General features: G+C 38.5%; 2 protein-coding genes across 4 annotated transcripts; one reads left to right on the top strand and one right to left on the bottom strand.

Moving 5' to 3' along the window:
• The first annotated feature begins 4,286 nt into the window (after positions 1-4,286).
• LOC18020393 (probable zinc metalloprotease EGY1, chloroplastic) lies at positions 4,287-7,666 on the top strand. Its single transcript, XM_006403005.2, has 10 exons — positions 4,287-4,720; positions 5,061-5,525; positions 5,618-5,758; positions 5,959-6,060; positions 6,287-6,498; positions 6,587-6,637; positions 6,717-6,786; positions 7,005-7,073; positions 7,173-7,223; positions 7,315-7,666. The coding sequence occupies exons 1-10, from the start codon at positions 4,334-4,336 to the stop codon at positions 7,471-7,473; spliced, it is 1,707 nt and encodes a 568-aa protein (XP_006403068.1). The 5' UTR covers positions 4,287-4,333; the 3' UTR covers positions 7,474-7,666.
• On the bottom strand, positions 7,665-10,109 carry LOC18020392 (PHD finger protein ING2). 3 transcript variants are annotated; one of them, XM_024157312.1, is made up of 8 exons: positions 9,952-10,109; positions 9,768-9,839; positions 9,462-9,673; positions 9,184-9,247; positions 8,316-8,560; positions 8,197-8,238; positions 7,979-8,111; positions 7,681-7,896 (listed from the first exon to the last, which is right to left on the bottom strand). In XM_024157312.1, exons 1-7 carry the CDS (start codon positions 9,995-9,997, stop codon positions 8,001-8,003), a joined length of 792 nt encoding a protein of 263 aa, XP_024013080.1. In that variant the 5' UTR covers positions 9,998-10,109; the 3' UTR covers positions 7,681-7,896; positions 7,979-8,000. The 3 variants fall into 3 exon arrangements, with proteins under 3 accessions (XP_024013079.1, XP_024013080.1, XP_006403067.1); XM_006403004.2 differs by having other exon boundaries at positions 7,681-7,877; XM_024157311.1 differs by having other exon boundaries at positions 7,665-8,111.
• Positions 10,110-13,077: the final 2,968 nt, after the last annotated feature.

Here is a 13,077-nt window from a genome sequence, read left to right as displayed (position 1 = left end):
AGATAATCTAGTTGAGATAAATTTGAAGTAGTTATTTTCAGAAAATTTATCTAGCTTTGTTAAGCTTTTAAAAAGAGATAGTGAAATATAGTTAAATGGATGTGAAGGATGTTGATAATATCATTAATATGTAATTAAGTTATTTTCATCTTTTTCAAATTTATTATCTATATGATTACTCGTACATGTTCGGCAGTACCTCCTGTAAATACTCTACCGGTATGAAGTATGAAGTACCTTCGTTGTCGTTACTACTTTATGTTGGGGTATATATAATATTAAATCATTTAGGTGTAGATGAACTATTTTAGGGTTTTCACCATTAGTCATTTCCCCAAGTATTACATAATTTTGAACTAACTTTAACTGATTCATTTTTATAAGGATAATCTACTTTATTTCTTAGAGCATATGTTTAAAACTATATGAAAAATAGAATATTAATTTCCACAATTTTCATATGATGATACCATATTTCTCGATAGGTAAGAGTTGTTTCTTTAGCAAAGTTTTAAAATAACATTGTCTTTAATTTTTATTTTTATCGGATAATATTCCTTATTGTTTACTTATCTCAAAGTCTTTAGAAATAATATTTATTGATATAAAATCTGAAGGTGTTAGAGAAGTAGGAAAATTATATTCTACGTTAGAGCTTTGAATAGTTTTTGCTATGGGTGCTTGAAAATTATTTGATTTTTTTTTTCTTGATTTTTAGTTAAATTTGTTCTACACTTTCTTCTGATTCAGTACTAGTTCCACTAGTTCTGTAATCAGAGAAAGAGTATCTAGGATAAATTGAGCTAGTTCTTAATGAGGGTGGATCTCTGCATAATCCAATTCTATAGTGTATTTTTTATCACTATGTTCGGTTATACTACAAATAGTTTTTTGCTAAAAATTTATTGGTGTTTGGGTAATATCTATTTTCCATTGACCTGGAATAGTTATTAATGTCCATTTTAGTTGCTTTGGTGTGTAGGTAGATATACGAATATCTTTACTATGTATGGCTAGTATTGTTGTTTCGCCTTTATCATCTTGCAATAAACATCTTGGATTAAATTCAAATGTAGGTTGCTTTAAGTAAATTTGATACGACAATAAGTAGCCATGTCTTTCTTGCTGAAATAATTTCAGGCAGGTGTACGTTTAGTACTAATGTATTAATTAAATGCAGAAGGATCATGTAAACTTACTTGAAAGTTTGGAGCACAATTGAAATATACTATTTCAATACATAGATTTGATTATACTACTCCTAGTAAGGAATCTTCAAATTTTAATAGAGTTTTGTTTCTTAATGAAATAAGTATAGGGAAATCTATTCTTGTTCAAGATAGATGTTTAGTTGCTAAATGTATTAATCCAAAATGAATATAATTATTTTTTTGTCTATAACATTCTAAAACTATAGAAGAAAGTAATTTAATTTCTTCAAAAAAATCCCGTAATGGTATACTTTGATCATGTTCTTTTATTGACTATGCGGTTTAAAATCAAAAGTTCCTATTTGATATATATTTTCAGGATTAACATGAGGTAATTGATCTCATATGATATTTCTTTGTTAAAAACTGTAATTTTTTACATACTCTTGAACTAATTATTTTTGAGATGCAGAATAAGAAACATGTTTAGACTTAAACCACTTCCATACTGAAGATGCCATGCTTTAAACTGTAATTAGACTCTAGGTAACAAGCAAATTAACCCAGACTTATCAAGAACAGATGGAACTGTGGCTTACCAATGGTCTCACTACTTGTATGATTTATTGTCTGGAACACCTATGTTGACGATGCTCTTGACAAGGTGCTGGTAGGATGCTTCTAACAGAAGACGAATATTAGTCTATGCATAAAATCTTTTATTCGAAGATGCTTTAAGAAAACAGATTTACACAATATATATTCAGCTATATACCATTTGGCTCTAAAACCATTTAATCTATAAAATATATCATTTATCTTGTAAAATCCCAGGTTATATAATACCATTTATTTTTTAAAGTCCTAGGTTATATATACTTAATATAACTTTAAAGAATTTATAAAATCCCAGTATATACTTAGATATATTTTTGTACAACGAAATTTGTACAAAAATATGATTGAAACTTAATTTGAATACTAGAAGTGAACAAAAATTAAATATACAAAGATGAAAACTCAGAGAGTATAGAAGTGTGCAGGGAATTGGTAAGTAATGTCTCACCATAAATTCACTCATGGGCTTTTTATGCTTCTTTGCAAAGGTGGAAAAGAAATTCAAATCAAATCCGTAGCACAAGTTTTACCAACTTACGTTATGTCATGTTACCTACTCCCACAAGGACTCATAAACAAAATGTGCTCGGCTATTGCCAATTTTTGGTGGAGCTCTAAACAAAATAGCTCCGAAATGGATTGCATGTGATAAGATCTGCATTCCCCAGGACATGGGAGGACTGGAATTTCGTGATCTACATGATTTTAACATCGCCTTTTTAGCAAAACAGTTATGGCGCCTAATCTAATATCCTTCATCCCTTCTAGCCCGTGTGTTAAGAGGAAGATACTACAGAGAATCCGACCCCCTAGAAGATCGCAATATTTATTCACCCTCTTACGGATAGAGAAGCATTATGGCTGTGAGACCTTTTCTTATGAAGGGTTTAAGGAAAATTATTAGATCAGGCTTCAATACTAGAGTTTGGAGTGAACCATGGATCCCAGACCTCTGGGCTCGTCCGGCAAGGGCGGCCCCCCATATAGGGGTTCGTGACCCAAAACTTCTAGTCTACTCTTTTATTCGCCAAGACAAAAAACAATGGGATGTTCCCCTTCTGAATGAATTTTTCCAACCCGAGGACGTGCATCTTATCCTTGGGTTGAGACCTAGTCATCACCGTACTCTTAATCGCTACGCCTGGAATTTTACAAAATCAGGTATATACTTGGTTAAATCGGGATATGATCTGAGCCGAAGGATGAATTTAGAAGATAATTCGGGCGGGCTAAGAGAACCAAGTATTACAGCTCTACAAAGCCAGGTGTGGAAAGTCCGGGCACCTAGAAAGATGAAACATTTTATGTGGCAAGCCTTATCAGGGTGTGTTTCTACGTGCCAGAACCTGACTTATCGCCGTTTGGGCTCCGATAAAAATTGCCCCAGGTGTGGAGATATAGAAGAATCCATAAACCACCTTTTGTTGTTACGTCCCCCGGCCTTACAGGTCTGGGCATTATCGGACTTTCCGTCCCTTTCGGGTCTCTTCCCGAGTACTTCTATTTATCAAAATATGAGCTTCCTTTTTTGGAAAACAAAAAAAATAGGCATGGAGGAACCCCAAAAGAAGTTATATCCTTGGATTCTATGGTTTATCTGGAAAGCGAGAAACGACAATGTTTTTAAAGGAAAAAATGTGTTCTTCAGAGAATCTCTTATGCAAGCATCGCTTGAAGCAGAGAGTTGGAAAATTGCAAATCGTCGTGAGGAGGAAGATGAAATTATGAGTGATGACGCCAATGGAATGTCAGGATACCTCTAAATCTGAAATCTCGAACCATCAATCTGAGTCCTCTGGTATGCTGAATTGACGCCTCTTGGATCAATCAAGGGCTGACTAGTGGTCTGAGTTGGAGTTTTGAGGATGGCAGGGGTCTCGAACTGTTTGGAATGTAAGGTTGCCGGAGAAGTCTTTCGGCACTTCATGCCGAAATGGACTGCCTACTTTGGGCCATGACATGTTTGATCCAGAGACAGATTTTATCAGTGCACTTTCTGACTGATTGCTCGGACTTAGTAAGTATGACCGAGACTTCGGCGAATTAGACATCCTTCATGACGAAATTGGAATCTTTTCGGATCATTCGTGAGAGCTATTTAGACTTCAAACTATTATTTATCCCTAGAAGTCTAAATTGAGCTGATAATCTTGTAAAAGGAATTCAAGCAAAAGGGTAAATCTTTTCCCAAATCAATCATACCGAGCTAGTCGAAGAGGATTACCGAAACCCTCCTTCGAATAGCCAAATGTAATGTAATAGTTGAGTGGTGAAAAAAAAAACCCATATCTCATTGTAACTCACTCTTTCGAGTTACTGGTATTTTTATCGCTTCTGAGTTACTGTTATTTTTATCGCTTCTGAGTTGCTGTTGTTTTTATCGCGGAACACGATGTTACAAGTGACCATGGTATATCTGGATTCTGGTGAATCATTAACTATACCGATATTTGAATTTTGAAGCCATTTATGGTAAACCGAAACCAACATTGGCATATTGGTATCATTATCCGTCTTAACAGAGCGCTCACACATTTCCCTTATCTTTTCTCCATCTCCACTCGATGGGGACTCTCACGAGCGTCGCTTTCGCAGCTGCGGTTAACATCAGATTCCGATCGTTTCATTGCAATCTCCGGGAGAGTATTAAAACACCAATGCCCAAGGTTACGACATCATCGAGAGACAGACACTATTTCTCTTGCACAAAGGATTATCATACATTTAGGGCTGTAAATTGTTTAGGCAATGATCAAACCGGTAACAGAGATGGAAATGACGGAGATGCCAATTCGTCGGTTGCTAGAGATTCAGCTTTAAAAACGGCATCTCTTGAAGAAGAAGAAGAAGAAGAAGAAGAAGAAGAAGAAGAAGAAGAAGCAGACAAGAGAAGTAACAGTAGTAGTAGTAACGAGTTCGGTTCCGACAAGACTCCTTTTGTTTCTTCAAGGGTATACACTCTTGTCTCTGAATTAAATTTCCCTTTTTGTGCTGATTTCAATTGTATGAGTGAGTCTACTATTCCTTAAGTTTCAGTTTGTTCTTGTCACTATTAATTCCTTGGTTAATCAATTACACTTTCTCATGAATAATCATCTGCAAATGAGCTATAGATTCTCTACTTTTTACTTTGTGAGAGAGCTTTTTTCTTGTTCAAAGCAAAAAACAAAATCTGTTTAGTGGAAACTTAAAAATTGGGGATTTAGTGAAGGGTCTTGATTACGTAGGTTGTATGTATTTCGGTTGTTAGATTCACTGTTTACTAAGAGTAAAGTTTGTGTCTTTTCTCAGCGGTCCACTGAATCACCTATTGATCCGATATACAGCAGCTTCCAAATAGACTCTTTTAAGCTGATGGAGCTTCTTGGACCTGAGAGAGTCGATCCTGCAGATGTCAAGTTAATAAAGGACAACATTTTCGGATATTCGACATTCTGGGTGACTAAAGAAGAGCCGTTTGGGGACCTCGGCGAGGGTATCCTCTTTCTTGGGAACTTGAGAGGTAAGAGGGAGGATGTTTTTGCAAAACTTCAAAGAAAACTAACCGAGCTGGCTGGCGATAAATATAATTTGTTCATGATTGAGGAGCCTAATTCGGAAGGACCAGATCCGCGTGGCGGCGCCCGTGTTAGCTTTGGTTTGCTTCGTAAGGAGGTCTCGGAGCCAGGACCAACCACACTCTGGCAGTATGTGATTGCTTTAATATTGTTTCTTCTGACTATTGGTTCCTCTGTGGAGCTAGGAATTGCTTCTCAGGTACTCTTTTTGGCATAACCACTACATCATTATGTCATTGATCTTAAGTGCAATCACAAAAGTGCAGTAATGGAAGTTACTTGATTTAACAGATTAACCGTTTACCTCCTGAGGTGGTAAAGTATTTCACCGATCCAAATGCTGTTGAACCACCTGATATGGAGCTTCTGTATCCGTTTGTAGACTCTGCATTGCCTTTGGCGTATGGTGTCTTGGGAATTCTTTTGTTTCATGTAAGTTAAAACCTGTGTGTTTCTAGAGTAATGCGTTTCTTTATTATGAACGTTTGGTTTTGCTGCTTTCAAATTCATAACGAGCAGGCATGCTTCCTTGGTGGAATGATAAAGTTTCATGTGTTGGTGGTATTTGGTTTTCTTAGTTTGCTCTCAGTACTTCGTCTAGAGAGTTATATTTATGACTTGTTAATTTGCAGGAATTAGGGCACTTTCTTGCTGCAGTTCCAAAGAAAGTAAAGCTTAGCATTCCTTACTTCATTCCAAACATTACACTCGGTAGCTTTGGTGCAATCACACAGGTGATGTTCCTCATCATTTCTATTAGAACTCTTTTAAGTTCAGGCCTTAGGGGACTTATCTCCTTCTGAACTCAAAGTTCTTTGAAAATGCTTCCATTAACTTCTCTACTTAAATGCATCCATCTACTTTTCTGTTGATAACGAGCTGAACATTTTGAAGCTTTTCGAAGGCGAGACTATCGGGTATTAGCTAACATAATATTTGCCGTTTACTTGATTTGTACAGTTTAAGTCAATTCTTCCCGACCGGAGTACCAAAGTTGACATTTCTCTTGCTGGTCCATTCGCTGGAGCTGCACTCTCTGTTTCCATGTTTGCTGTTGGTCTGTTCCTATCTACTAGTCCGGATGCAGCTAGCGATCTGGTGCAGGTCCCAAGCATGTTATTCCAAGGTTCATTACTTCTTGGACTCATCAGCAGAGCAACTCTGGGATACGCGTAAGCTCTCCACAGCTAGCGACTGTTCAACATAGACGGAAAAATAATCTAACTCCAACATCAATTACAATTTTCCTATTGATTGCAGAGCTATGCATGCTGCAACAGTTTCAATCCACCCGCTTGTTATTGCTGGATGGTATCGTCTATTGCCTTGGCTCATGCCCTATTAATTCATCAGAAATCATGACAAAGTTTTGCTTACTTATAATTGTTAGGTGTGGTTTAACAACAACGGCTTTTAATATGCTTCCTATTGGATGTTTGGATGGAGGAAGAGCTGTACAGGTACTTCTCTTATTTATGGAACGCTTTTCAAAAACTAGAAGCCTTTATGTTGCATAGTAGAAATTTTTGGTTACTAAATGCGAAAACAATCTCGACCCGTATTAACGAAAATACTTCAAGTATCATTAGACCTTGCTACAGTTGATTCAAGTGTGTACTATTGTGTACACCAATGGAAGAAAACTATGATTTGAGACATGGATATGCCTCCCGTGCAGGGCGCATTTGGGAAAAATGCACTTGTTACATTTGGATTGTCAACCTATGTAATGCTTGGACTTAGAGTGGTATGTTCAACTGTTCCGAGCCATGATCTGCTGTTAGTATAATTCGTGCTCTTGTAACTACGAGTTTGACCTGTATGGGATTTGCTATCACATTTTCAGCTTGGCGGCCCCTTGGCACTTCCTTGGGGACTCTATGTACTTATCTGCCAGGTACTAAGAATTTCTGATCTCTGTAACTTCCAACAATGCAAGTAAGCCTTAAAATCTGTTTTCTAAAAAAGAGTACAATGCTTTTGAACAGAGAACACCTGAGAAACCGTGTCTGAACGATGTCACCGAGGTTGGAACATGGAGAAAGGCACTTGTCGCGACTGCAATTATACTGGTGGTTTTGACACTCCTGCCTGTATGGGATGAACTCGCAGAAGAGGTAGGCATAGGGCTTGTAAACACATTTTGATGTTGTATGCCTTATGTATGTGAGCAGATGTTGTAGTTAGGGCCAATCAGTTGCAAATTTTTGTTTTGGCATTATTTAGATTGCCAGATGTAATGAGAGTCATGTATGTACACAGAAAGCTCATGAAGAAAAATTGTATACTTCTGAATTGTGGTTTTAATCCACATTTATACATATATATGTAATTACTTTAGTTCTTCAAACGTTACAATTCCATTTGACTCTAAAATCTCATCCATTGTAAAAGACTAAAAGGAGATTACAAAGAGTAGCATTTAGTATTAGAATTCTCCTTCTAGAGTTTGCTTCTACTTGCACTTGCTACATCAAGATGAGATTAATCTTGCCGAGAAGGTGTCGAAGAAGATGTATTTGCCACTACTAAAATCAATAATCATAAGTTCCTGCAAAGCTCCATATCAGCTACACATACATGACAATTCCAGGAGACCTTAGTTTACTGATGATTGATGATAAAACTAAGGGGTTTCGACAAAAGAAATACCGTGACACAGTTACGAATGATATTAATGCGACTGTGGGAGGAGCCTGCAGGTGGGGCAATACCATTTGCCTTTGAATCTGGTCTCTGGTGTGAGGCCAACGCATGTATAGTGAAACCATTCACCTCCTTGACACTATACAAACGGGAAAGCGAATCACATGGTTTCGTAACAACTAAACATGGAAAAATAGAAAATAAGATGCCAACAGAACACTCACGTTCTTCTCATTGTCACAGGCAATCATGTCTCCAAAGGACACCTGAAAAAACAAAAATCAACAAGTGTTAATCAAACCACAACATGATCAGCAACCAAAAGAATTTATGTATTCAGAACCTGATGGCAGACACAGTAGGTCGGTTCGTTTGGATCGATTGGCTGCTCATCGATAGGGGTGAAGTCTTTCCGATTGCTTCCTGGAGGAGGCATGAGCTCAAAATCCCTGTCACGATCCCACTCTCTATTACTGTAATCAATCTTCTTAGACTGAGGTGTGCCATAGAAGGATTTGCGCTTTTCCGGTTTAGGAACTATAGGTAGTGGGGGAAGAACAGAGGGCTCGTCTGGTGGAATTTTTCCCTCTGATACACAAGAGTCATGAGAGAATAAACATGAGAGAAATAGATAGTACGCTGATATTGAACAGATTTAACTTCTTCCGTCAACGCATCATTTCACACGAGAGAAGTGAAACTAAGGCCAAACATATGATATGACAAGATGCACGATGAGCATTTAACTCTAAAGACTGGAACTAATCGATATGTACTGAAATTTATGCAAGTGGAAAGCATTTTATTTTTTTGGCTAACCCTTATGGAGTTGTTGCAGAAGAAGTTTACAAGAGATTTTAATAAAGGAAAGAGGCAATAATATAAGCAAACTAATCAATGTCCACTGGTTGGAACAAGATGGATATAAAGATGCCACGCAAGAGATTTGTCTCTTGCCCCCAAGTATCCTCCAACAAGATGTAGAACACTTGGCCTAACTCCCTACCTCATATGCTTAGTTAGCTAATCAGCAAGGTAAGAAGAAGGAGATTATAGTTACCAACAAACTAATCTCAATCTAACGCCTACCAAATCATACCCAAATCCATGTCAGATTGACTCACATATTACAATAAAGAATAGCAATTAGAATATGAAAGGACAGTTCTAATGAAATCCCCTTGAGAAGACAGTCAATAGGTATCACATACCTTGCTTTAAATCTTCAGAAAAATTATTCAGGTCCTCATCAAGTCGTTTTACATGACTGTCTATCTGCAACCGGAATAAACATAATAGTTATCTCACCACCATTAAAACTGGCCGAAACATCCAACGGAGTTGTATTCAAACCTCAGCTACAATATCTACCATTTTCAAGATTCAGAGGGAATAGAAACTCTATTTTCATTTCAAGACAGTAGAGATCACGATCAGGTACCAATTATACATATATAATAGTGTTTTTGTGACATATAATGCAGCTTACAAGATCATACGCTTGTCGGGCCAATAAGACCTTCTCAGTACACAAGCTTAATGCATTTTCCTGGCTGGATTCAATCTCTTTACGCATTTTCTCAATCGTTTCGTCTTCATCAAGACCATTGTTGTAATGATTATTGCCATTGCCCTTCTTGGAACTCTGTGAGGCAAGCCCTAAGCAATACTTAGTTTGCTGCCTCGTCTGGTTTATGAGTGCTATAAAAAAAACAAAACAACAACACAATCATCAATTCACAAAGAACCGAGGGAATGATAATAAACAATGTAATCAATGAATAAGTTTCTCTACATTGAGATCTCTCGTCTAATTCGCGAACTGTATTTAGCAGTCTTTGAAGCTCCGCAGGGAAAGTGCTGGCATCTACAAAATTTCGATTTTTTCCGATTATACAGATGCGAAAATTGAACCTCAAATTCTTCGAATTAGACAAAAGCTTTTATCAAACATGGAGAGACGGTTTTATCGATCTTACACTCAAGGTAATCATCAACGTAAACTCCAGTTCGCGCTATTGCCATCGTTGATGAGAGTGGATTTGAATTTAGGGTTTCGAATCGGGAAATTAAGAACACAGATTCGGAGCGTAGTTCAGGTTCGGTTTCACCCTTCCGTGTTTTTCTTTTGTTTATATTATTTTATCGACCAAGGACCGGGAAGGTTTTCGGGTTGAAACAGTCAGTATCCAAAAGTTTTCAAGAGTGTCGCCAACGCCAATAAATTTTAACATCTAAACAAATCTCCTATACACCTGACCTAATTGTTTCGGCAAAAAAATTGATATCATGTTAAATGTATAAAAGAAATGTATAATTAAACAAACTTAAAGATGTATTTATATATTGTACGATATATAAATACATTTCTATGAATTTCGAACTATATATTAATACATTTTTATTGGTGATAATCATGGACCGAAAACATGATCGAGAGTACGAACCACGGATCGAAGAGGATAAACTACGGGATGAGGAATATGAACGGCGGATCGAAGTCGAAATCCCTGATACAACCCTCATTGTACCAACAAACGGCACAATAATCTGATCACATACCAAGAAGCTAGCGGGGGCTGTTCGGAAGTTGCTTACCGAACTATGGAACCAAGATTCAAACCAGGAAACGGAACCAACAGCCTGCCCCAAGACCGTACTTACGTACCAAGGTACTTACTAACTCGGTCGGGTATTGTTCCTTAATACTCTTTTTTCTTGCACTCGGATTTGTCCCAATGGGTTTACCGGGTGGGGTTTTAACGAGGTTAAGGGCTATACCACCCTTACGACAGTGGTTCAGTCTGTGTTTGGTTCATAGGTCGGGAGTTCAAGAGTCCGATTTGGCCGAGCATGCGTAGAGTCAGTCAAGGGCAGCCGAATCGTTTTTCAAATTCTTTTATTGTTTCTTTGACTTTATTTATTGTTTTTATCATTTCCTAAGCATGACCGATGGTCTGTCTATGCCTCTATATAAACACGTTGCACTTGTCATTTTAGAGACATCTTTTTTTTATCAATAAAATTTTTGGAGTTTTCTCTCTTTTGTTCTTTCAAAACTGTATCGATTTCTTGGTGGTTAGCCATTAGATATTTCGGTTTTTCAAGCTTCTTTCACCGAGTTTGACGCAGCCTTCATTTTCAATTGATCTGGGTTGGTCATAGTAGTAACCGGGGCTTAGGGATTTTTGGGAAACAACCTTTTTCATGCCTCAATATTCGTTACCGCGATCTCTCTTTTCTTATGTTTCCACCCCTTTGTTTTTATTTTTTTTTTTTTGCGATTGGGCCTAAGGATATTCGGGACTTGTCTCACGCCTTAGCATCTTTCTCATCGGATCGAACTAAAGCCAAGGCTTATCAACCTCAACCGGATCAAGTGTGTGACAATCTTTGAGAGTTCATATCAAGTGGTATCAGAGCCACACGCTTGAAATCTCGGTAGTATCTATCCATTTTGTCTTCTAATTTCCGCTTTTTCTTATTCTCTCTTTGTCATTAAAAAAAAAGAAGAGATTTGATCGATTCAAAAAAAGGAAACGAATCAAATTCAAAAAAAAAGAGAAAAAAAATCTGCAATTCTTTTCTGTCTATCTGATCTCTTTCTATCCCTTGAATCGCTTGATAATCTGTTTGATTGAAGGCTTAAATCGAGTTTTTGATTTAGATTTTCTATAACCGATGAAAGGCTCTAGTATGTGTGAGGATATTAAGAGGACTGAGAGAAACACCGAGAGAAATACCGAGAGTTGTTTACTAATGTGTTTGTTATTATTTTTTGTGAGGTACAATTTAATGTCATCCGACGGAACTACCACTAATACTAGTGTCAAGTATTCTCCTCGGATCGAAGCAGAAAGACAACGGGTCAAAAGCACACTTATGGATCAAAAGCTCAATCAGATCACCGAACTAATGGAACACTTGAACGAGAGAATGGAACGCTTGGAGGTAGCTCCGCCTAGAAGGACTGACGACGCTGGATCAAGCAATAGAACAGGGTCCCAGAGAAGAACGCAGGAACGGGGAGAAGTTGTCACTGATAATCCGTTTTACCAGGACGGACACTCATCCGGAGGGAGCCGAACTAGACCCAGGCGTAACCATAATGATAGACGCGGGCCAAACCAAGAGCTGGACCAGGGTCAAAATTGGGATGAGATTCGGCGTGAACGAAACGAGCCATACAGCGGCCGTAACGAGCAGTACCGCAGGAGGGAATATGAACCCGATAACCTGTACCAAGCGCTAAACCGTGGTCGAGATCGGTACAAACCAGAGGCAGCCCAAGGATGACCCGACAACAACCTTGGCGGGCTGAAGCTTCGAATACCATCTTTTTACGGAAAGAATGACCCCGACGCCTACCTGAAGTGGGAGAAGAAAATAGAAATCGTCTTTGGTTGCCAAAACCTTATGGAGAGAAAGAAGATGAACCTGGCAGCAACAGAGCTCCATGGCTATGAAGTGAACTGGTGGGATCAAATCGTCACCAACCGGAGACGTAACGGAGACCGACTGGTTGAAACTTGGGACGAGATGGGCATGCTCATGCGAAGACGATTCGTTCCGAGCCATTACCAACGCGAGTTGCATACCAAGCTCAAGAGACTGGTTCAAAGAACCAAAAACATCAAAGATTACTACCAAGAGATGGAACAGCTAATGCTTAAAGCCGATGTCGATGAACCCGAGGACGCGACGATGGCCTGGTTCTTGAGTGGGTTGAAACGCAATGTGCAAGATTGAAACGGAAGGCCATCTTGGTGGAGCAACAGTTGAAACGGATGAGTTCAGCACGATTTGGTGCCAACTTCCGACCTAACGACCAATCCAACTACCCTGTCCATACCGACCAAAAATCTAAACCCGACTACAAACCGAGCTCGTCAGCAACCGATCCAAAGGGCAAGACCGAGGCTACACCGATCCGAAACAGGGATATCGAGTGCTTCAAGTGTAGAGGCAAGCGGTGTTACGCTAACAAGTGCCGGAATCAAAGGGCTATGCTACTTTTAAACTACGGCGAGTTTGTTACCAATGACGAGGAGGATACGGATCCCGTGTTCGATGGAGAAGCCGAGGAGAGCGAGCTGCTGAAGGAG

The sequence above is a fragment of the Eutrema salsugineum genome, unplaced genomic scaffold, assembly GCF_000478725.1.
Source record: "Eutrema salsugineum unplaced genomic scaffold, Eutsalg1_0 scaffold_18, whole genome shotgun sequence".
In the NCBI taxonomy this organism is placed as follows: domain Eukaryota; kingdom Viridiplantae; phylum Streptophyta; class Magnoliopsida; order Brassicales; family Brassicaceae; genus Eutrema; species Eutrema salsugineum.
The sequence above is the reverse complement of the archived record's forward strand: the minus strand, read 5'-3'. Positions and strand labels throughout refer to the sequence as shown.